The sequence below is a fragment of the Oryza sativa genome, chromosome 1 (genome assembly GCF_034140825.1).
Source record: "Oryza sativa Japonica Group chromosome 1, ASM3414082v1".
Lineage (NCBI taxonomy): Eukaryota > Viridiplantae > Streptophyta > Magnoliopsida > Poales > Poaceae > Oryza > Oryza sativa.
Genome location: NC_089035.1, coordinates 40,420,614 through 40,443,352, shown reverse-complemented (window position 1 = coordinate 40,443,352; position 22,739 = coordinate 40,420,614). Strand labels below are relative to the sequence as shown.

Genomic DNA, 22,739 nt, shown 5'->3' with positions numbered 1-22,739 from the left:
AGGATGTTGGTATATTTAGGATGTAATATGGATGATCTGTTGAAGTGAAAAGTTATATAGAGTGAGAATTTTTTTGGATGGCTATCCAAATGGGAGTATGGAGGATGAAATTTAGATGAGCTGCTGGGGATGCTCTTATATATTGGGACGGAGGGAGTATGTTGCAAATAATGGGCCGTGACTATCTTGGACCCACAAATTTTGTGGATGATCTCCTTTGTAGCCCATGAAGCCTTTGCACAGTTTATTGGGCCCATAACCAGTACTGGGCCTCGATCAAAGGTCGCCCATTAGACCCTGTATTTCCATGTATTATTAACCCCATGACCTAATTCTTTAATAATCATAAGAGGCATTTCCGGCCGGGACGTCCCGAAAGCTAAGACAACGCATCCATCATGCCGCGTGTTCGTACTTAACGTGCCCATGCATCCAGCAGCCGGCACCCAATCAAGCTCATGATTAACTAAAACACGTCCAAAAGTTAAAGCCTTTCTAAGATCCCCATAAAACTAAACCTTTTATTAGACCAACTAATCCTTCTTTCTGTAGCCGCTAGCTAACAATCTAAACTAATGCTATCAACTCCGGCTCAGGTGGAGGGGCCTGCACTTACTAGTACGTACGTGACCGATAATAATCATAGAGTGACAAAGTGTACCATCTGTTTGTCCTAATCCCAAATATCCCAATCCTTTCCCTTTCCTTTCGGTCTCTGTTGCACAGAATCGGGAACCGGTTGGTGAGACGTAACCAAACGTGGGTCCAGCCGGTGCCGTTTGATGACTTGGCCTCCAGGCTCCAAGTGACCGTAATTATGGCATGTTAATTCGGTTTAGTTAGTAAGCTTATTAGCCAATAAATTAACGAATTTGGTGTAAATATAGTGCCACATTTCTGACTTGACTCAATCATTTTTTAAATATGTGATTGCTAGTGTTTCTCTCTCAATCTTATCTTCCAAGTTGGTAATTATTTACTTTTATCATTATTCTCTTATATAACTTACAGTATAAATGTTGTACTTCCCTCATTTCATATTATAAGACTTTCTAATATTGTTCGTATTTATATATATGTTAACATCCATAAGTTATTTACATTGTAAATGTATGTTATTTACAATATAAATAACTTACTTAGTATAAGTTTTGAAGTGTAAATGTATGCTATTTACATTGTAACAAGATTTTAACTTTTTTTAATATGATATCATAAATATAGCTAGTCCCATAAATAAATACATAAATAAATTCAAAAAGAGAAAATAACAAATAGTTAGAAAAGTTATATCTAATAATACTGATGTACAAGGTTAACTTTGGCGAAATCTACTTTTGTAAGCGCATCACAGAAGTATTCTATACCACCATTAGCAAAGAACGGGTCTTGTCGGGCATCAGGGAAGAAGAGAGCGTGGAGCGGAGCGCGCCACCGCGCCGCGCGGCCGGCGACGGCGATGGGTGCATGGCCCATCCGTTGTCCTGGTGACCTGATCCCTGCATTGCAATCTTGCATTCGACTACTCTACATATGTTTTTTAAAAAAAATCTAAAACTGAACGTGATATATACTAGTAGAAGTATGTCTATAATTTGTTGCACTAGAATATATGATAGTATCTAGTTTTAGGTTTGTTTTTTTTAACGGATGAAGTATACTCTCTCTGTCTAGAAAAAGACCCATCCTACATACGAACTTGATATATATGTGTGTTCAGATTCGTAGCTAGCAGTATTTTTTTTTAGGACGGAGTGGTACTGTAGTAGGTCATGTGCAGTGGTTTGTTTTTCGCCGCCCGAATCATTCGCGCCATCTGGGCTCCGCCTCGGCGCGACACGATCATTGCCCGCGCACACACCCGGCCCGGTACGTCCCCGTCCTTGCCATCGCCGTTAAATCTTAATCCGGCAGCACTAGTAGTAGCTTTCACCAAACCCTTAACTAACTCGGTGCTAATCACTCGCCATTAAGATCTAAGCAAGCACGAATGATGAGTGATCAGTGGTACTGTCTCAGCCAGCCAATCATAGCTGCTCATACGCTGAAACAGCCGAGTAGTTCTGAAAATCATACAGGCTGGAACAGCAGATAATTAAGCCAAAAAAAAAACAGGCTGAATATTTCCCGATGTAGGTGACGGCTACGAGCTTGTTACAGGTGCATCCAGGTTGTGGTACATGATGAGAGCTTTAGCTCGCTCTTGTGCAATCAAATCATTCATCCATTTCCCCTTTTCTCTCCAAATCATCATCCATGCATGCAGGTTGGTGACTGATGAAAGGAAGAAAAGGGAAGGCAAACCTGGACAGCACAGACAGAGTATCTGCATCTCTCCCTTTCTTTCTTCTCGAGGTTTTCTCTGATTCTTTCGGCAGCATCCAAATGCACGACAACGATGCCACCCATGATGCGTCGATGGCGACCGAAAGCTCATCTCAGCTCAGCCTCAGCTCGCCACGGTCGAGAGGCTGCATTTCTGCAGAGATTTTCCTCTTCATGGCGAGCAGAAAGGAGAATATGTTCGCACTATGCGTACTGGAGGCGTGTGAATCCCGTATGCGCGTGTGGTGCCTGCTCTGCCTGCCCTGTGTGCGTGTTTTTGCTCGGATCAATGGGTTGATCCCCACTGCTATCATGCTGCTCCCAATGATGGCTCGCTAGCTTCCCCGACAGGTTGTGCCCATCAGGTGCAGCCTGAACTCACACCTCGCAGGGCCAACACTAGTTCACGAGATTGCTAACTACAGCTGCTAGCTACTCCCTCCGTTTCGCAATGTAAGTTATTCTAGCATTTTCCACATTCATATTGATATTAATGAATCTAGATATTCAATATGAATATGAGAAATGTTAGAATGACTTACATTGTGAAATGGAGAAAGTAATAGCTAGCCAGCTATACGGACATGTCAACCATTTTTTTTTACACGGAAATGCTAAACTACTGTTGGTAGAAAATTGAGGCTAAAATATTGTAAATTTCTACCATTAGATTTGCTTTGCGGTTCCTGCTCCGGCGACCTCACCTCTTTCTCCTCAAGCTCCAATTACCCCTTCTTCACCAGCCATGACGACCGGCGTCTTGCCGACAAGCGGTGGCCCGACGATGCATGGTGGAACTAGTGGACGGCACGGCGACATCGGAGTCACGGGGATGGAGGAAGACGGTGGACTGGTGTTGGTGGTGGAGGCAAAGCAAGTGTACAGTTAGGAGATGGTGGTGGATCCGACAATAGTGAGTCGCTGGAGATGGGGGAGACGGTGGGGCGGGGGCACCTCGCCGCCGCCACCTTGAGGAGAAATAGAGGGGGAAGGGTAGTAGGGAGGGGAGGCGGCTGGTCGAGGGAGCCTCTCTGGTGCCATTAGCGTATTTCGATCAGCTGACAAGGCCAGGGCGTTGGTGGCAACAAGAAGCGGAAGTGTTGAGCACTTCATGTGGTGATGGGGAGGAAAAAGGAAAAAAAGAAAAGGTTAGAGTTTTGAGGGCTTTGCATGAATCTCAAAACATAATTTACTACATGATATTCTATCATTAATATAGACCAGGGTTTAAGTTTTCAATAAAAACTGGTTGAGAACTGTAGTTTTTTTTTTGTTTTCACGGAGGACGGAAGCGGATTATAAGTAAAATTTCAAATGGTTTTTAAGAATTCAAAATTGAGACGATAGATTTAACTGAAATTTGAAAAAAAAACTGTCATACCGTCAAGATCGGGATTCGTCGCTCAATCGGAAATGGGAACACTGGTAATTGGTAAAAGACCAAAGCATTAACTTTGTTCAGTAGTTTTCTGAACCGGGAAACAAGGAGTATACTGTTTCGGTGCTTTTGTTTCGTCTCCTAATTAATACTGTACCTCGTTGGCTAGCTTGAGCTGGATGCAAAATTTATCTCCCGGTCATCGCGGTACACCGAGATGTCAGAATGATATACGAGGGCGCACATGCCTTGTACCAACCGGAAGCATCCAAAAACCCAGATGCACAGCTAATGCATTCACTCTATGGGGCATTGGACCAAGAGAAGAGAACACAGGACATTTTTGTTTCTTGTTCGTTTGTGCTTTTGCAATTCTGCAAAGCATTAGGGGCGTTTCACCGCGTATGTATGTACAGCGTGTTCGTGCCACGATGGTTGCGTCAGTGAGGAAAGGCAGCCCACGTTAAGTTCAGACTTCAGAGGAGAAAGAAACAAGGCTTTCTCTACACTGTGGCTGCAACAAGGGCCCCACATGACAGCAGAAGACACTGCTGCTCCACGGTCGGACTGGCATTCTCGCCGTCAATGTCGTCGTCTTCCTTCAGTTTACAACTAAAAATATATACTTGGAGTACTAGGAAAACAAGCCCAAATAGTAGGCATACATGTGACCAAAACCGAACCGGTAAAACCGCTCAGGTTTTGCATCACTCTCAAGTTTCAACAAAACTAAAACACATTCTACCATGTGGGAAGGAAAGAACGCTATGCGTGAAATTACCGCCTAAATTAAACTGTTTTGGGGGTCACCGGTCACGGGCAAATTAGCACCATCATCTCGTTCCCGTCCACTCCACCATCTTGCCCTCTAGTTGTACTTAAGTTTGCAAGTAGTAGGTGTGATCGTAGGATAGCCTACCATGCAATGGTTCTCATCCTCACCATTGTCTTCCTCGTGTTACATTCCTTTCGTTCATTCTCTCAGTGAAATGTACATTTTCATCACCCCACCTCAAATAACGGTGGTAGAAATATGGAGGGACATTATTATATATAAAAAAAAGTACGGAGAAATATAATTGAAATTTAGTAGTGGCTAAATCTCTTTTTTTTTTCTTTTTTGGCATATTTCGATTGAATATGAGTGATGCCAACGTGGATGGCCACATATCGATTAGTCAAAAAATGATAAATAATAAAGTTACCCCTAATCAATCTATCAGTAAATTACTAGTTTATCTTTATCTCTAATAACTAATGGATCAAATCATTTCTACTAGAGAGTAACGAACCATCGTCCAAACTACGAACATAATTACAAATTCACAATAGTCTCTAGTCTACAAGTAAAATTAGGGTGTGTTAAAAAAACTCAATTTGTGTCATTAAGAAAGAAGGAAACAGGCAACAAATTACATTTTTTTAGAAAGGTCAAATTACATATAATTCGTGCAAAGCCAAACTGGCTCAAGCTCCGCCACATTGGCATTAGCATTTTGAGGGCGCCCGACATTCTCATCCTCATCGTCGTCTTACTTAAGTTTTTTTTTTTATTTTTACGCAAGTCTTACTTAAGTTTCATCCATTTGTTCCATGCTTTTACGTTCAAACGGCTCCCTTATGGCCCGGTCATATGCTCCTACCATACACAACACGCTGTTCCAATGTCAGTACAAATGTTACTAAGGTACCACTGATTGCCCACATTCTCTAATAAACAGTAAGAAAGTGTTTGGCAAATGGGAAACGGAAATGATTTCCCACCATCTTTAGATTCTAACCATTCATTCTCCCTTTTCCATTTAATCCTAACCCTTCATTCATTTCCTAATCCCAATCCCACCCTCCATTTCCCATTATCCAAACACACCGTAAGGGCTTATTAAGAAATAAAAATTATTTTACAGGTAAATTTTTATATATGTGTTCTTAGTGATTTAAAACCAATGCTGAAAAAAAAACGTTCAAAATATCTTAAAATCAACTTCAAAATTATTTTTGAAAAATTTAAATTTTGGTTTTTGCCGACGGAGCTCAAACTTTGTATGAACTGCGTTTTTTTTTAAAAAAGAATCGGAACAACTTTAAGATGTAGGGCTAGCTTGGTTTGAAGTCTAAATTAGGCTTACCAATATTTGGTAATTTCAATAGTGTTTAGTGTCTATTTGGTTTGAAGCCAAATTTTAGCATGCCTAACAAAATAGGCCATTTTAATAGTGAACTTAGGCTATTTTGGCTTCAATCCAAACACAACTTTGCCTTACCAAAATTAGTAGTGCCAAAATTTGGTAAGGCCTATTTAGGCCACAAACCAAACCAACCCTTAAACTAAAATTAGGGTTAATGAACAACCTTTAGAACACAACCAAAATCGCACACTAAGGTAAAGGAACAAAACAACAAATCACGTTACACCCGCGACCAAAGCCAAAACGGAAAACGCACACCCAGCTAAGGGTTGGGCATCATTGCAGCATAACTAAACACACCGTAGAATAGAGGAGCGCTTTACGCGGAACTAATTAACTAAAATTAAACCCCGCTTTCTCGGTCACGGGCAGGTCGGTCCCACCACCCCAAGTCCCCATCCACTCCACCACCCCGGCCATTCCATTCCATTCCATTTCTTTTCTTTTCTTTCTCCCCCTCAATTATTGCCGCTTCTGTCCATCCCCTCCCCCTCCAATTCCATTCCATCTTCATCTCCATATCTTCTCCTCCTCGCGTCGGCAGTTATCTCCTCGTTGATAATGGCGTCGTCGTCGTCGTGGTGGGTGGTGATGTTGTTGATGGTGGTGGCGGCGGCGGGGTGGGGCGGGGTGGCGGCGGCGACGGCGGCGGAGGCGGCGCACGAGGTGCTGCGGGCGCACGGGCTGCCGCGGGGGCTCCTGCCGGCGGGGATCGCGGATTTCAGGCACGACGAAGGGAGCGGGAGGTTCGAGGCGGCGCTCGGGGAGTCGTGCACGGCGCAGTTCGAGGTCGGGCTGCGGTACAACGCGACGGTGGCCGGGGTCATCAGCTACGGCCGGATCGCGTCGCTGTCGGGCGTCTCCGCGCAGGACCTCTTCCTCTGGTTCCCCGTCCGCGGCATCCGCGTCGACGTCCCTTCCTCCGGCGTCATCTACTTCGACGTCGGCGTCGTGTTCAAGCACTTCCCCCTCGCCGTCTTCGAGGCCCCGCCGCCCTGCACCCCCGACCCCCTCCTCCTCCTCACGCAGGTAATCTAATCCTTCTTCCTCGAACCAATCACGAAGTGAAATCTCCACCCACCTAGTTCATCTCTGAATTGGGCGCTCACGCGGGGCAGGTGTGTGAGGACGGATCGGTCGCCGGCGGCGGCGCGGCGTCGCAATGAAGGGGACGGACTCGATGGTTGAAATCGGCGAGGCGGAAACCAAAAGAATGCGCAGTTTTGAGGCATGGGAGTGGTCGGCCGGTCCGTCGCCGGCGGGCCGGCATCTGTGCAGATAGATAGAATGAACATTCCTTTCGTTTTCTACTACTAGTTAGTAACCTTTCATTCCTCATCACTCTGTTCTTCTTGCCGTTCTTGTTGTCCAGTGCGATCAAAGCCGGCCGACGGTGGCCGGTAGAGGAGGCTGCCGGCCTCCGGTCGCCGCCACGGCGATAATTTTTCGTGGTTATGATGGTTCGGGGATTACAACGTGTTGAATCTGTTTCTTGCCGTGGGCGATGAACTTGGATCGTTCCCGGATCCAATCCAGCGTGGCGATCGGCAAAACACGCGTGTTCCGTTCCGTTGGATGATGCGGTTTTGGGTAGCACAGCAAGCGTCGCTGTCTGTCTCTCTCGGCGCTGCTGATGATGCGTCTCCTCCGGTGGCTTTCAGTGTCCTGTTGCTGCTGCTAGATGCTCCGGTGGCGCGTATCTGAGGCGAAGCCGTCCATGTTGGCATCCAATGGGATCGCGCATCCTGCGGTACTGCTACTAGTCTCCTCCTGATGCGTCAGATTCGGCGGCATTCGCCTTCTCGATCAGCTAGCGCCAGTCTCGCGAGAGAATGGGCGAGCATTGTGATCTGTGCCCATCCATGACCAAATTGACCATATGCCTTCCCTAGCTTGCAGTACCTCTCTCCCTCCCTCTCGCCATTGGCTCTTCTCTGACATGTCTCGCCAAAAGTGAGCTCGCTTTGTGCGCGCGGGGGCGGGGGGGCGGCGATTGGATAAGATTGGACCATTCACCGCGCCACGGCGCCAGCGAGGCATGTGTTTGACTGCTGGGTGGTGTGTGACCCGTTCTTGTCTGTGAAATGTGAATACTGGCATACTGCACGCACGGTGAGCGCCATGTAAATGCTCTCTGCTCGCGTACACGGTTTTCTTCTCGCGCACACGGAATTCTTCTCGAGGTGTAAACCCCGTTTGGTAACTTTGGGGTATCAATCAAAGCGGCGAAACCGTGCACCGCTATGTGCCACATGGGCGCAGCATTCTTCCCGAGCTCCGAATTGATAAGTTGGATCTGGTACGGCGTAGCGTACGCATTGCATGTTGCGATCGATCGATCGATCGAAGTCCCGGCCTGGGCAATAATTCGCTGCTGCACATCCACACACACCGCAAGCTGACAGCGGCTGGCTGACGTGGTGGAACCACCAATCGGCATTACGAACAGCTCGGCAACGCCCAGGATGACTCGTCACTGACACGTGGATCCCATAGGGCACATCACGATCTTTTCTTAGAGAAGGGTATTTTTTATCGGCCTCTACATCCGACCGGATATATGCAATATTTTTAAATTATAAATTTAGCCTAACCCAATCTAAAATTTGCTATCATGAATATGCTACTTAAGTCAATGCAACCGCTAAACTACATGTGGCACGTCACAATCCTGCCTGCGTTGCATAGTGTTCTTTGTGACACCAATGCCACAGTTGGTAACGAACGAACTAGTCGGGGGCAAGGGGCAAGACAGCATGTTTCGCATAGCGCTTGGGAGTGAACTGGTGAAGTTACACAGGAACAGCGAGCGACAGAGAGGGGGAGAGGATCAGGCGAGCGATTGCGTATTTTGCATTACGGGAGAGGGAGAAATGGGTGGATTGGAGGAGCAGCGGCATGTGCTATGGGGGAAAGCTAATGATGGGAAAGAGACAAGCGTATCAACTGCAGCGCCTTCCTGCAGCTGCCGGGTTGGTGGAGTAGGTGACGACCACCCGCGCCTGGGTGGGAGTGGGATGCCGGCGCGGGGCAAGTGATCGATCGATTGACCATGGTAGGAGCCACACAGGCCACAGCCACCTGGGTAACTAGTGTCATCAGCTGCATTTTGCTCAGTTGCTGCTTGCCATCGTCGTCGACTTGTTGCCCTCCTCTTTTTTCACTGTCCGTTGCTGCTTCTTGGGTTCACTTTTGGTGCGTTTGGAACTTTGGATAGAGTATTAGGTGATCTGGATAGGCACGAGGAGGAAGCCATGCGATGCAATGGGATAATATGCAATGGGTGATGAGGTGTTTGGGTGTCCACCTGTTGAAACTGTGTCATTGTTGGACGGGTGACATGTCACATGCTGATGGGGTGGCGTCAGTCAATCATGTTTTTGTAGATTAACCGGAGTGAAGAATGGGGTCTGATGTTCTATCTGATCTGATCTGATCATCTCTTGTGGATCATCATGGTTAGGCTTGGCATGATATATGAATCTTGGTCCAGTCAGCAAGTGGGGGTTTTTATTGGTAAATTGCTTTGGTAAGTTAAGAGGTCACATCACTAAACATTTGCTATGCAAATGTGAATGCGTATGATCCCTACTTGGCAAAAACTTGGAACGTGCTGTTTGCGTGTCTTCGCATTCATGCATTTCTATCCGTCGTTAGACAACCAATCGCCAGGTCAATTGTAGTGCCGGATGGCTAGCTGGTTGGATGACACTGATCATAGCTTGAACTTTACGTATTTATTTTTGGAGCAGATGTTCGTATGGTAAAATGCCTTAATGGTATACGATCTATTTGACATCAGATACAACTTTCTGATATTGATTCCAATTCCATTCAGGGAAAGAGCCAGAGTGCCGTACAATTTGCACACAGAGGTGTGTCCAAAAGAACTTTTTTGCAGTAAAAATGTGAAATATAGGGAGACATGAACCATTAGGCATTTGTCACCCGTGTGCCTGTGTGTGTCACTCTTCTCATGATCTCATCACACCAGTAAACTGCATATTAACGCCTGAATTCATTGGTAGTGCCAAATTCTAGGTAAACTCCGGCACTATCAAAATATTGTAGGGTAAAGTTATTTAGCTAATATTTGGATTGCTACCAATATAAAACCAAACTCTTATAGTATAGAGGAGAAACTTCTAGAATATGACCAAATAAGGTAGGCACTACCAAATATTTGGTGTTAGTCCAAACTAACACACATATTATTCAGTTTGCCAACAAAGTGGAAAGGCATGTTTTGGTATCAAACCAAAACGGCCCTAATTAAAAACAAGGAGGGACAGGTAAATTAATTGGGCCGTCAAACTCAGGAAAAGCCCAGTCTGGTTCAAAAGGCCCAAGATACAAAAAAAAACCGCAACCCCAACTACACGTCTCCGGCACAGTGGAAGTCTACTTTGCCTCCCTTATTTCTTGCTCCTGACTCAATCGCCTCCACCGACCACAGCTGGGCCACCTCCCATGGCGTCCCAGCACGGCGGCGACCCGCGCCTCGACCGCCTCTCGCGTGCCCTCGCCTCCGACCACCCGCCGCCGGCGGCCGCCGCGGTCCACGCGCATCTCGTCCGCGCGCACGCCGGCACGCCGCCCCCCGTCATCCGGTCCCTCCTCAACCGCGCCATTCGCCGCCTCTCCAAGCCGCACCCGCGCGCCGCGCTCCGCCTGCTCCTCCTCATGCCGCGCCTCCCCGTCTCCCCCGACCACTTCTCCCTCCCCTTCGCGCTCAACGCCGCCGCGTCGCTCCGGTTGCTCCCGCTCGGCGCCTCCCTGCACGCGCTCGCCCTCCGCCTCGCGCTCCTCCCCTGCCGCCTCCCCGTCGCCAACGCGCTCGTTGATCTCTACGCCAAGTGCGACGATCTCCCCGCCGCACACACCGCGCTCGCCGACATCGCGGCCCCCGACGCCGTCTCGTTCAACTCGCTCCTCTGCGCGCACGCCCGCCTCGCCTCCGTGCCCGACGCCGAGTCCCTCTTTGTTGCCATGCCATCCAGAACCCAGGTATCGTGGAACGCCATGGTGGTCGTCTACGTCAATGCAGGGGACGTCTCTTCTGCTCGCCGCGTGTTCGATCAAATGCCTACCAGGGACTCCACCTCGTGGTCGGTGCTGATTGTTGGGTACTGCAAGTGTGGTTCAATGCGGAGTGCACGAGAGGTGTTCGATAGAATGCCGGCAAAGAATCTTGTGGCATGGACAGCGATGATCAATGGGTATGCGCAGAGTGGGGTGCCAAAGGAATCACTTGCGCTGTTTAGAGAAATGGAGGCTGCTGGGATTGAGCCTGATGCAGCAACTATGGTCGGCGTTATATCTGCTGCCTCGCAGATTGGCAGCACGGAGTTGGCTGGGTGGGTTGGAAGTTATGTTGACAAGAAGAGGATTGAAAGGAACGATAAAGTTCTTACAGCACTTGTAGATATGCATGCTAAGTGTGGGAATGTTGACGAGGCTCTCAGTGCTTTTAGGGAGATTGCACAGCCAGATGCATACCCTTATACTGCACTTATTAGTGGGCTGGCAGCTCATGGTCATGCAAAATTAGCGCTTCAAGTGTTTGAAAGGATGCAAGCTCAGTCAGTTTGGCCTGATCCAATCACTTTCGTCGGTGTGCTTACCGCATGCAGCCATGCAGGACTTGTCGATAAAGGTTTGGATTACTGGGAGGCAATGGTGAAGTACTATGGGATGGAGCGTCGAGCTGATCACTATGCTTGTGTAGTTGACATGCTTGGCCGAGCGGGGAGGCTTGAGGAGGCTTTTGAAATGGTGCAAACGATGCCAATGGGCCCCCACCCAGGGGCTCTTGGTGCATTGCTTAGTGCCTGCAAGACGCATGGCAATGTTGAGATTGCTGAAATTGTTGCAAACAAACTTTTTGAGTTGGAACCTCACAACACTGGGAACTATATAATGTTGTCAAATATATATGCTGAGAAAGAACAATGGGAGGAGGCAGAAAGAATTAGATCAGTTATGAGAACAAGACTGCCCTTCAAACAGCCAGGCTCTAGTTGGGTGGAGGATCGACAGAGGGAGCGTGGCAGGTTTCCTTTGAGGAGCTGAAAACCCGAACACATATCTCTCTTTGTTTCAAATGTAAATTTTCAGATGATGCCAAACAGATCTTATTGAACTGCCAGAAATGCAGGAGCTACTGATGCCATTAAGGTACTTTCACTTCTTTACAGTTCATGTTATATCTGAAAGATCCCAATGCAAATTATTTTGTGGAAGTATTCAGATAACTTTATTGCTTTAGTAAGTTTGGCATCTCAATGAATTGATGCGGTACAGCATAATACCAACACTTGTATTTTAACCTCTATATCTTAGATAATTGTTTGGCAAGATATTTTAATAAATGGTGTGGGGTAAGCAAATAAGGCAATTTGCAATCCATATCTTAATGCTTGTAACTGCAAGAGTTTAGAAAGAAAATTTTCTGTAATCTAGTATGCAGAAAATGCTCAGGCAAGAGCATGTCGATCGCTTCCAAATCAATAATTTCAGAAAGTAACAGTCTCCTCACGAAGACATGAAGTATGGAACGATTATTTGCATCACCATCATGCATGATTGTATTTTGTTCTGAATGTTTGGTAAATCATGTGCAGAAGAACTAGAACAATAGTTTTTTCTCCATGTTCATTATCCACTTTCACGAAAGGATGCTAATTGGTGCAATTATTCTGGGTATTATTGATCAGCCTGATTTCACTCTTGACAGCGGGAGCATAGTAGTCTGACTACAAGGAATTGATAGACAATTCTCGTTGCTGCAAGATTGTTAACTTTTCTGAGATGCTGCAAGCTAAGCTGGTTTTAAACAAGCTAATTATCAGGGGCGGATGATCTATGGATCAGTTTGTCGTTAAGGTAACTTCAATTCTTCATGGTTCATGTCATGTCTGAAATTTGCCATGATAAATTACTTTGATCCTTTTATGTGTTCATTGAGCCATGTTTTTTTTTAAAAAAATATGCTTGTTTATCTCTAGAAGAATTGAGTATAGTTTCATGACACTTGCAATTTAAGCTCGTCATCTTAGGTAGGTATCTGTGTTATCAAGAATTTAAGATGTGTCATAAAAAAAAACCGGCATCCGAATGTTTAAACTATGATGGTTCAGCTGGAAATTTGTTGATATATTTTGAAATTTTGCTAACCATGAATACAATGTTCACTTGCAAATCAGTAAGATTAGAAAACAGATCATCATGACGTTGGAAATAGTTATTTACATGGTGCATTCCATATAAATGGCCGTATATTGTTCTGGATGCTTGATAAATCATCATAGGCAGAAGAACTAGATTAACTGTTTGTCTCCATGTCGAATACCCACTTCAATAACTGGTGGTTCACCCATAACGTACACTAGTGACAACAAGCTAACTGATGCAAATTTTCAGGGCATTCCTCAGCTTGACTTCACCGTCTCGATCGCTTGGATTAATTCATCTAGTTTGGCACCTGTGACCTCCTTGACGACCTTCCCGTCCTTGAGAATCTTGAATGTTGGCACAACCTTTATGCCCAGCTCCTTTGCAAGAGACTGCGAATCGCACGCACCAAGGAGGCTTAGCACGATTTATTCAGGAAAACAGCAGATACATTCCAATCGAATAATGGTGGGTGGAGCGTAGACAAGAGAAAGAAAATCAGTTCTAACTGACCTTGTTGTCTTGATTGCAGTCGAGTTTGAGGAACACAACGTCCTGGTCCTTCTCGGACATCTCCTGGAATTTCGGTGCCATCACCTTGCAAGGGCCGCACCTGCAAATCAACCAGTCAGTTTTACAGTTATTACACTGAGCAGTGGGATGAGATCTGTTCCCTTTCTTATTCACGCCGCTCATTTCAAAATAAATCCAGCTCGTGATAAGACTGAAGAATTCATGCGAGGCAACAGTTCATCAATGGAGATTGACGCGAAGAGATCAGTGGAGTTTTGTGGCTTTTGTGAAGTACCATTGGGTGTACATGTCGAGGACGACGACCTTGGGCCCTGCCGACTTGACAATTGGCCAGAAGGTATCCTTGTTCACCTCCGTCACCTGCCCGGTCACGGCCACCGCCTCCGCCTCGGCCCCAACAGTGGCGGTGTCCGAGCCGCTCGACCTCACGGGGATCACCGCCCTTGTCTCAGGGCCAGACACCACCGTCAGGCTCCTCCTCTGAGAAGCCACACCGCCGCCGAGCAAGGCGGGGAAGCGCCCGCAGGCGGCGGGGCGGCATGTGGAGATGGCCGGCGAGGAAGCCGGCCCGTGCGAGGAGGAGACGGAGAGGCGTAGCGCCATTGGATGGGAGAATTTTGGAAGGTAATGGCCTAATTGGGTGGCGAGTTGGTGCTAGGAAGGAAGGATGTGCGTTTTTCTTCAGCAGCGGCAGCGGCAGATGAGTGGTGAGCTTGAAAGGATATCTTGCATTGCTTGGCGGTATTCATAGCCTTTCTAGTGGAGATAGTTTCTTGGCGGGGAAATGACATGGCTGCCCCAGGTAATTCCTGCACTTTTGTGGTGGCACTCCACCTATAGCTTTCTGTGGGATGGGGCATTTCCGGTATCTGAAAGATCGGGTTGTGTGGTGCCTGCGCATCTCTGAGGTTTCATGGAGGAGAGAGCTTGTCTAACATTTGTAGATGGCTCTTTGTGTCTGGAACTGATGGCCTCACGATTGACGGTAACATGGAATCAGTATCATAGATGTCATAGATCCTTTTACATTTACACATATGCTATGTTAGATTGCTAGAGACCCTAATGAAGTAAAGATTAGAAACTGCACACAAAAGGTTGTGTTGTATAGTGGTTGAATTGGAGTTAGGCGCTATAGCGTTGTGAACTTACCAACATGATGCTGGGCCAGTATTACTTGGAAACCATAGTAATTGAATTATGTTGACAGTGTAGACTTTTAACTAGCCGAATTATGTTAACAGTGAAACCATAGTATTACTCCTTTTCTGGTTGTTGAAAACGGGATATGTTTCTTATACAATTTTACAGCTCCAGCACATGCTTGATACAATTTAACAGCTCGAGTAGATGCTATAACAGATATTTATCTCGTTTTTTTTGGGTTATTTCCAGTCTATGACAAACACATCAGCAATTCAGCATCGTTTTCTACTATTTGTATGTCTTCCCTTTGAGCAGTGAACAAACAAGTGTTCCAAATGCACTGTACCATCAAAGAATCAGTACCACGTGAAAAGAAAAAAAAAATCACCAGCGTCTCTAGCGAAAAGCCAATCCAGCTGCACAAACACATCAGCATCATCGCCACGTTTTGCGAATTCTACCCTACTCGACACAATCTCGTTAGTCAAACTCCAGCCGCCAGATATTGAACAATAATTGTGGACTGCTCGTTTCTGGCTTGGAAAAAAAACAGAGGAATATTCCTGAGATATTGTAGGTAAATGCCAGATGTCACAATGAGTAGTATCATGTATTACATGGATATTTTCTCTTTGCTCATTGTCGGAAATGCACAGGTAGAAGGTTTAGTGAACCAATGCAATCAGGTTCATTTTCTTTTTGCACTAACTATCTTGCTTCGAGAGTTTGAGTTTGAGAACAAATTTCACAGGCTCGTGAATGGTAGTATCAAGTTTCTGAATAACCTCATCTCAAAATAATAATAATAATAATAATAATAATAATAATAATAATAATAATAATAATAATAATAATAATAATAATAAAGATTCTAAATAACCTACTAGTCAAATTCCCAAACCGACACAAAATGACAACATGCCAAGAAGGCGAAGATGAGGCCCAAAAACATGCATCCGGCCCAAACATAGCCCCAAATGTAGCTGCTAGGCAAGGCCCAACATATACGGTGGAAGAGACGGCCCATGTGCAGAGGCGGCTTAGAGCACGCATCTGGCAAAGCGAATGCCCCTGTTACTCGATCAGGCAACTAAGGACCTGTTGAAGCTTATTTTGTCATGACACATCCGGTATATTTATAGCAGCTAGCGCTATGGTTTGGGAGGGGATACCGGGATATCTAATCCAACTCAATTGAGATCCTTTAGGTTACTGCATATCGCTCACTGACATGTGAGCCGGAGAGTGACCTACATCCGATCCAACTACATTAGAAGCTCTTGCTTGCAATGAAGGACCTGCCATCGCCATGGACTGCAACGTCCTGAAGGTCTGTATAGATTCAGATTGTCATGAAAGTTATTTCGAGTATTGCTACAAGATCAAAATGCAGATACTTGGCAGTCCTTAATGACACCAATATAAGAAGACGTCAATTTGTTAAAGCAGAATTTTGTCATGAAAGTTGGGATCTAAATGTAGATGCACATAATTTGGCTAAGTTTGCATGTACTTTAAATTATGAGGGGCGTTACATGTGGCTGTTAAAATACTTTCCCTCCCATTAATGCCTTATTCGATTAATACAGGAGGATGGATTGAAGGGGATTGATGGGATTAATTCCATGCACCTTAGTGGATGTAGAACAAATCTCCCTCGGAATCAAGGTGTGGAATGAATCACCCTCGAAGATCGATCACCTTGAGATTAACCGAAAAAAACCTTAAGAAATAACGTGTTTTTTTTCGTAAATTTCTTAACCCATTCATGATTTCAAATGTTTAGTAAACCCTAGTAATTCTATGTGGCATGCTGTGAGATGGATCTATCTCCTACCATGCATGAAACCAGTTAGTTTCATAGAACTACCTCATAGGAGAAAAAAAGCATCTCCTTTACTGGAAAACCTCACCTGTTTTGTCAACTGTGTGGGGAAATTGAATCAATTAACCATATTATCTTTGATTGCCCCATTGTTTTTTTTTTTGTTTGGTGTGCCTGGAGAGATGCCATGAGTTGGGGGCAGACTGCCAGGAGTTTTGATGACATTTTTTTACTGGTAGAGATGAACTCAATTGCTAAGAGCAAATCTGTTAAGATGTGTTTAATTGCTGCAACTGCCTGGTCACTTTGGTTGACAAGAAATGCAATGATTTTTAGAGAAAAAATCGTTTACTATCCTCTAAACATTCCTTTTCAAATCATTTCCCTTATGCTGCAGTTGAAACCTCTGCTTCACCCTGATCAGAAACAAAGTCTGGAGATGCTGATGACCCACCTTAGGGAGACGAGATCAGGCCTACGCTCAAGAACTGGGATTGGTTAACACTGTGTCCTTCTGAACCTGATTTTCTATTTAGCTGTCCTCGTTAGGTGATGTTTAGAGCTAGTTTCATGAGAGTTTTTGGTTGGAGTTAGCCTGGAGTTGTTTCTGTTTGGTTCATTGATACTTGCAATCCCTATCAAGCCGGGGTGTGGCCCATTAATGTTTTTTTTTTTTCTGCTTTTGTGCTGAACCTCTGTCAAGCTGGCATCCCCAGCAGACTCGTGGCCCGTGATGGTTTTCAATAGAAGCCGGGTCCTTGGACCTTTTTCTAAAAAAAAAAACTCACATGCTGGATATATATATGGTAATGTGGAACTGAAATTGGGCATATATGGCTAACAAAGTTTCTGTACAAAAAATACACATATATGAAACTGAAATTGAAATTGGGCAAATGTATAGTCAACAATTTTCTCTTTTTACAAACCAGAACACATAAGTACGTACATGTTTTGAGGTCGCCGTATTTTGATCTTAACGACTTAACCAATTGCTAGATCAGTGGTGATCGAATTCTTGTACAACACATGCGTCCTTGTTCCTACAAGGTTAAAAAGAAATTAGAAATACCGACGGGGTTACCGGTGATGACAGCACCAACGGTGCAGATGGTCCACAGCAACGCTTTCACGACCGGGCTGTCCATCGTCCACGGCGACGGCGACGACTCCTCCGGCACGCCGGTCGGCAGCTGAGGGAGGATCATGACGCCGCCGCCGCCGCCGGTCGCCGCTCCTCTCAGCATATTCACCAGACGCGCCTTGAGCCTTTCCACCCTTGTGCGCTGCTGCTGCTGCAGGCGCGCGCCCTCGTACTCCTCGCGGAAGAGGTCGTTGGCGCAGGCGACATGGATCTGGACGACACCGGCGCCGCCGCCGCCGTCGGAGACGTACCCCCAGGTGTGCCTCCTGTCGCCGAGCTTGACGTGCCTGCACTTGCAGCACGGCGACCTGAGCTTCCGCGTGAGCCGCAGCTTCGTCACGCTGCCCTCGGCTTCGATCACCTTCGGCAGCGCCGCGCAGCAGGGGTGCAGGACCCTGCCGCGTTTGAGCAGGGTGCGCAACCTTCCGATGTCCCGCACGTACGCATAACCATTCACCTGCAAGCGTGCACAACTGATTACACGTACGTATACTAGCTTAGAGTTTTCTGCGATGTAGCCAAAATCTTTTATATTTGGGGACGGAAGATCTTCCGAATCATACATATATAAAACAACATGCCCCTCTCAAAAAAAAAAACATGCCAAGTATCGTATATTTCGAGAATTGCATGTAGGTATTGAGAAAAAAGAAACACCTAAAACCAACTAAGACACGATCGACAACATCCGTGTTTCAAAAGTTTTTATTTGGACGAAGCTAATTAAGGTAGTAGATGAAAAATAAGAAAACATCGATCGATGACAAGAAACATGATCAAGAGAAGGAGAGATATAATGGGAAACTATTTTAATTTCTTAAGGGGATATCCTCTCGTTTTGTGCATGTCACTCAAATGTTTATGAAAAATGTGAAAAAAAAAATCTGAGAATATGTATTAACACGTGGTCTATCACTCCACAAACATGCAAGTTTAAATTCAACTTCTACATCTCGCAACGGAAAACCAAATTAAACTATAACTAGTTAACGTATATTCACAGTTAAATTTGTTTTTTTCGTTGCGAGATATAGAAATTGAATTTGAACTTGCATATTTGTGGAGTGATGTACCACATGTTAATATATCTTTTCAGATTATTTTTTCATAATTATTTGAGTGACATGCAATTAACGAGGGGATATCGCACGAGATATAATCTAGAAAGAGGTGACTTACGTTGCCTCCGCATCCATCGCAGCGAACGTCGTCCTGCACTGTACCTGGGAAGAGATTTATGGAACACGAGGCTGTAACGCTTGAAGGGATCCTGGTAAGAATCCCCGAACCTGTGCTGCGCGCACGCCTCGTGGAGATGGAACCCCGCGCGACACCCTCCCAGCTTGCACACGTATCTCATGTGGTACCCGTGCTCCTTGCAGCCATCGCACCGGAATGACTCCTTCCCGGCCGTCAGTGTGAGCTCATGGTCGTGGTGCTCGGGAGCTCGAAGCTTACTGTGCCCCGTCATCTCGCAAAAACAATGAAATCAAGTGAAGCGGCCGGCTAGCTATGATATCTACGTGCAGGTGCATATGCATCACATATATGCAACAATATAATCGGATTGGGAACTCTAAAAGCAAGCGTTATACTTGGAGAGCAAGAACGTAGAGCATGCTGCTATCATGCTACTCCGTGATCCCCTCTTTATATACTATATAAGACCTGGCCTTTTGGTTTGTTTTAAGTCGCACTTTTTAAAGTTGATCAACTTAATTTATAGAATGAATGTAGCAACGACATTTCTTAAAAAAAACAAATAGGCTGTAAAAAATTCAATGGTGGTGATGAAACTAATTTTATGTTGTAGATTTCGATTTTTTTTTATAAACCTTATGTACTTAAAGAAGTTTAACTCAGAATAAACTCAAAATATCTTATACTTCCTCCATTTCACAATGTAAGTCTAACATTTTCCACATTTATATTAGTGGTAATGAATCTAGATAAATATATATGTCTAGATTCATTAACATCAACTAGCTGGGTGGCCCGCGCAATTGCGCGGCTAGTACCCAAACAAAATCATATATTTTTTTAGTATGATTTTACTTAAAATTTATTAAATAGCTATCTCATTGTCTTAAGATTTTGAAAGATCAAACCTTATCATCCTCGTGTTTCTAATTATATAGTTTTTAAAAGTCACACCAGTTGCTACCCCTTATGTCATCTACTTCTTTATTTGCTTGCTCGATCTACCAATATTTCTATTCATTCTTCTTGGAACCTTTAAAAATTGGATTTTATAGTTTTTAGAGTTTATTGTCACATTGGGTTTCATTTTTATAATTTCTAGATGTTCCGTCAAACGTTACCATTATACTCCTGTGTGACATGTCCACTGTCTCTTCTCTTTATTGTCATTGAGATTTTAAAAATTGAACATAATTATCGTTTGGGTTCATTTTTTACTTTCTAGTAGTCCCGCCAAACCGTCAGCGGCTTTGCTATTGTACTCCTCTACGGCTTGCCCGTTGCCTTCCTTCTTTATTGTCATTGAGATTTTAAAATCGAACATGATAATAATTGTTTTTTTTTTACTTTTTAGAAGTTCTGAACCTTAAAAAATTGAACTTGTAGTTTTATTTTTTATAATTTTTAGAAGTCCCATCAAACGATGCCACTATGCTCCTGTACAGTCCGTCCGCCACCTACTCTTTATTGTCATTGTGATTCTAAAAATCGAATATAACTATCGTTGGAATTCATTTTTTATTTTCTAGAAGTCCCGTCAACCGTCGACAGCTCTGCAACTATACTCTTATGCACCCCGCCCGCTGCTTCTCCTTTTTATTGTCATTGAGATTTTAAAAATCAAATATGATTATCAATGGGTTTTTTTTACTTTCTAGAAGTCCCGGCAACCGCCTTACTTGTTTACTTCACGGTCTGCCTGATATCCCTTCTTTTAATCATTATTAGGATTCAATTTGGTGTTTTATTAACAATTTTTATATGTCGTACCAACCGCCACCACTCTACTCCTTTATAGGCCTGTTAATTAATTTATCTCGTCATGTGTTTTAGATGGTCTTTTCTTAACAACCGACACCTTGTAAGCTTCGATGCCTCGTGAGCATGGACTCGTTTCAATGATATTTTTTCCGTATTGAAAATCCAATTTGAAATTTATTTCATATTTTATTATAAATATAATTAATCTCATTTTGAATTTTAGATGGTCTGTGTAAAACTTATAACCTATAAGCCTTATATTTTAGGCTTAACTACATTAATTAACACTAAATTATGCTCCGAGGTGAATACAGCTCCGAGCTGAATACGTTTAAAATAAATTTACACGATTATGATTATAATTTGTTGTCAGTTGCCAATGTGGCCGGACGCTTCTGGGTGGGTTGCATGCATTGCTGGTCTGGAATGCTGGTTGCAGCTTTGCTTTGTTTGCTTTACCTATTGGGGGCGATGGTAATCAACTTTGCTTGTCACTTGTTCTGCCGCAGCAGCCCAAGTATATCTACTTCATATATCTGCGTTTTATATGTGCGGTAACAATGCATATATACTTGCGTTTTGGAATCATAACAAATTCTGTACCGTATTGTATCCCGCTTGAATTTTTGATACCGTATAGTAATCCAATTGGATTTTTCTAAACGGACAGGACTTTTTAATCTATATCAAAGCTCTATAATTCTTTATTTTTTCTATAGCAAATCTAAACCGTTGTAATCTAAATCTATTATAATCCAACGGTGTATAATTTTCTCTTTTTCTCCGATTAATGTGAGAATTTCTAGCCCCCACAGTGAACGTGGTGCCTTCTTTTCGAGCTGTCTTAATAATATAATAGAAGATATGAATGTGGGAAATGCTAGAATGACTAATATTGTGAAATAGAGGGAGTAATATGGAACGAAGGGGATTGTGTGATGTTGCCTTAAGACAAGTTGGACCACTACCTTGAGTTATGTGAGAAAAATCACACCTCTCTACGCGTGGTATTAACTAAGTACGCGTAATCAAAAAATAATATAAATTTCTTAGGGATATATATCTATCGTGAGAAAGTACTATTTGTGTCCCTACTAAAGATATCATCATCGCAAATGGGTGATAATATAATCCTCATTTGTAATGGGTATCCACTAGAGTATAAGTTTGGATGTCCATGAAAATGACCTTGACTCGAGACTTTAAGCTATTTTCACAGCTTATGCGAGAAAAATCAAGCTCTTCTCCGTGTGGCATCAACTACATACGCGCAATCGAAAAATCAATGGAATTAAATTTCTGGGTGATGTGTCTATCGTGAGACGAGTTATAATTAATATTGGTGTGTAGTGTGGTCTTGAAATTTGAGTGCATCATTTGATCCAGTAGAGTTTAAGTATGTGTGAATATGACTTAGCTTCAAGACAAGTTGGGCTATTTTCTCAGCTTGTGTGAGAAAAATCACACCTTTCTCCATATAGCACTAACCATATGGATGCACAATCGAAAAAAAAAATATTGATACTATTCGGTCAACGTATATGGTGAGAAGAAGTATCATAGGTGTTGAGTTAAGTTTAAGTATGTACATCACTTCATCCATTAGAGTTTAAATAATAAATATATAAGAATATGCGTTGGCTCATATGACATAAGTAATACTTCTAGAATAAAATACGTCATGTAATAATATTTAATTTTAAGTGTGATTTCTCAATTACATGGAATTCAACTAGTTTAAATAAAATATAACAGGGAAACTTTTAAGTTTCTGCTAACAAATGAGTTACTGAATTTCTACCTTGCGAGTTTGCGAGGACAATGTATAGAAGAATTATATGGATAGCGCCACACAAGAAAACTCATCTAATTTCCTTAGTGTACGTACTAGCACCTGTTTATATATAACGTACGAATCCGGGACTAGAGAGTCCCAGGACTGCCGTAAGATAGGGAGCGGCAGTCCCGGTTGGTCCATTTTTCTTTTTTTTTTTCCCTTCCAAATTGAGTGAGATGTATATACCTAAATCAAACACCAGATCCCCAAATCGTGTGCTATGCATA

The 22,739-nt window shown here is 44.0% G+C and overlaps 4 protein-coding genes across 5 annotated transcripts; 2 read left to right on the top strand and 2 right to left on the bottom strand.

Moving 5' to 3' along the window:
• The first annotated feature begins 6,320 nt into the window (after positions 1 to 6,320).
• On the top strand, positions 6,321 to 7,230 carry LOC4324321 (uncharacterized). Its single transcript, XM_015761128.3, has 2 exons — positions 6,321 to 6,921; positions 7,011 to 7,230. Exons 1-2 carry the CDS (start codon positions 6,454 to 6,456, stop codon positions 7,056 to 7,058), a joined length of 516 nt encoding a protein of 171 aa, XP_015616614.1. The 5' UTR covers positions 6,321 to 6,453; the 3' UTR covers positions 7,059 to 7,230.
• A 3,070-nt stretch (positions 7,231 to 10,300) lies between these two features.
• On the top strand, positions 10,301 to 12,777 carry LOC4324319 (pentatricopeptide repeat-containing protein At3g29230). 2 transcript variants are annotated; one of them, XM_015761102.3, is made up of 2 exons: positions 10,301 to 12,069; positions 12,629 to 12,777. In XM_015761102.3, exon 1 carries the CDS (start codon positions 10,363 to 10,365, stop codon positions 11,962 to 11,964), a length of 1,602 nt encoding a protein of 533 aa, XP_015616588.1. In that variant the 5' UTR covers positions 10,301 to 10,362; the 3' UTR covers positions 11,965 to 12,069; positions 12,629 to 12,777. The 2 variants fall into 2 exon arrangements, with proteins under 2 accessions (XP_015616588.1, XP_015616594.1); XM_015761108.3 differs by having other exon boundaries at positions 12,609 to 12,777.
• Positions 12,778 to 13,028: 251 nt separating this feature from the next.
• Positions 13,029 to 14,327, bottom strand: LOC4324320 (thioredoxin F, chloroplastic-like). The gene is made up of 3 exons (NM_001428094.1): positions 13,874 to 14,327; positions 13,579 to 13,678; positions 13,029 to 13,457 (listed from the first exon to the last, which is right to left on the bottom strand). The coding sequence occupies exons 1-3, from the start codon at positions 14,200 to 14,202 to the stop codon at positions 13,323 to 13,325; spliced, it is 564 nt and encodes a 187-aa protein (NP_001415023.1). The 5' UTR covers positions 14,203 to 14,327; the 3' UTR covers positions 13,029 to 13,322.
• Positions 14,328 to 17,471: 3,144 nt separating this feature from the next.
• On the bottom strand, positions 17,472 to 19,185 carry LOC107276324 (uncharacterized). Its single transcript, XM_066308189.1, has 3 exons — positions 19,106 to 19,185; positions 18,894 to 19,056; positions 17,472 to 18,171 (listed from the first exon to the last, which is right to left on the bottom strand). The coding sequence occupies exons 1-3, from the start codon at positions 19,183 to 19,185 to the stop codon at positions 17,614 to 17,616; spliced, it is 801 nt and encodes a 266-aa protein (XP_066164286.1). The 3' UTR covers positions 17,472 to 17,613.
• Between the last annotated feature and the right edge of the window lie 3,554 nt (positions 19,186 to 22,739).

Bases quoted from the DNA above. Each gene is read 5' to 3' on its own strand.
- LOC4324319 (XM_015761102.3), top strand. From the start codon at position 10,363: ATGGCGTCCCAGCACGGCGGCGACCCGCGCCTCGACCGCCTCTCGCGT.
- LOC4324320 (NM_001428094.1), bottom strand. From the start codon at position 14,202: ATGGCGCTACGCCTCTCCGTCTCCTCCTCGCACGGGCCGGCTTCCTCG. The intron at 13,679-13,873 runs GTACTTCACAAA...GTTGATTTGCAG, and splicing joins CTCGACATGTACACCCAATG to GTGCGGCCCTTGCAAGGTGA. The intron at 13,458-13,578 runs GTCAGTTAGAAC...TGCGATTCGCAG, and splicing joins ACTGCAATCAAGACAACAAG to TCTCTTGCAAAGGAGCTGGG.
- LOC4324321 (XM_015761128.3), top strand. From the start codon at position 6,454: ATGGCGTCGTCGTCGTCGTGGTGGGTGGTGATGTTGTTGATGGTGGTG. The intron at 6,922-7,010 runs GTAATCTAATCC...CACGCGGGGCAG, and splicing joins CCCTCCTCCTCCTCACGCAG to GTGTGTGAGGACGGATCGGT.
- LOC107276324 (XM_066308189.1), bottom strand. From the start codon at position 19,185: ATGACGGGGCACAGTAAGCTTCGAGCTCCCGAGCACCACGACCATGAG. The intron at 19,057-19,105 runs GTGCGATGGCTG...TACGTGTGCAAG, and splicing joins GCCGGGAAGGAGTCATTCCG to CTGGGAGGGTGTCGCGCGGG. The intron at 18,172-18,893 runs GTAAGTCACCTC...GCACGCTTGCAG, and splicing joins GCGATGGATGCGGAGGCAAC to GTGAATGGTTATGCGTACGT.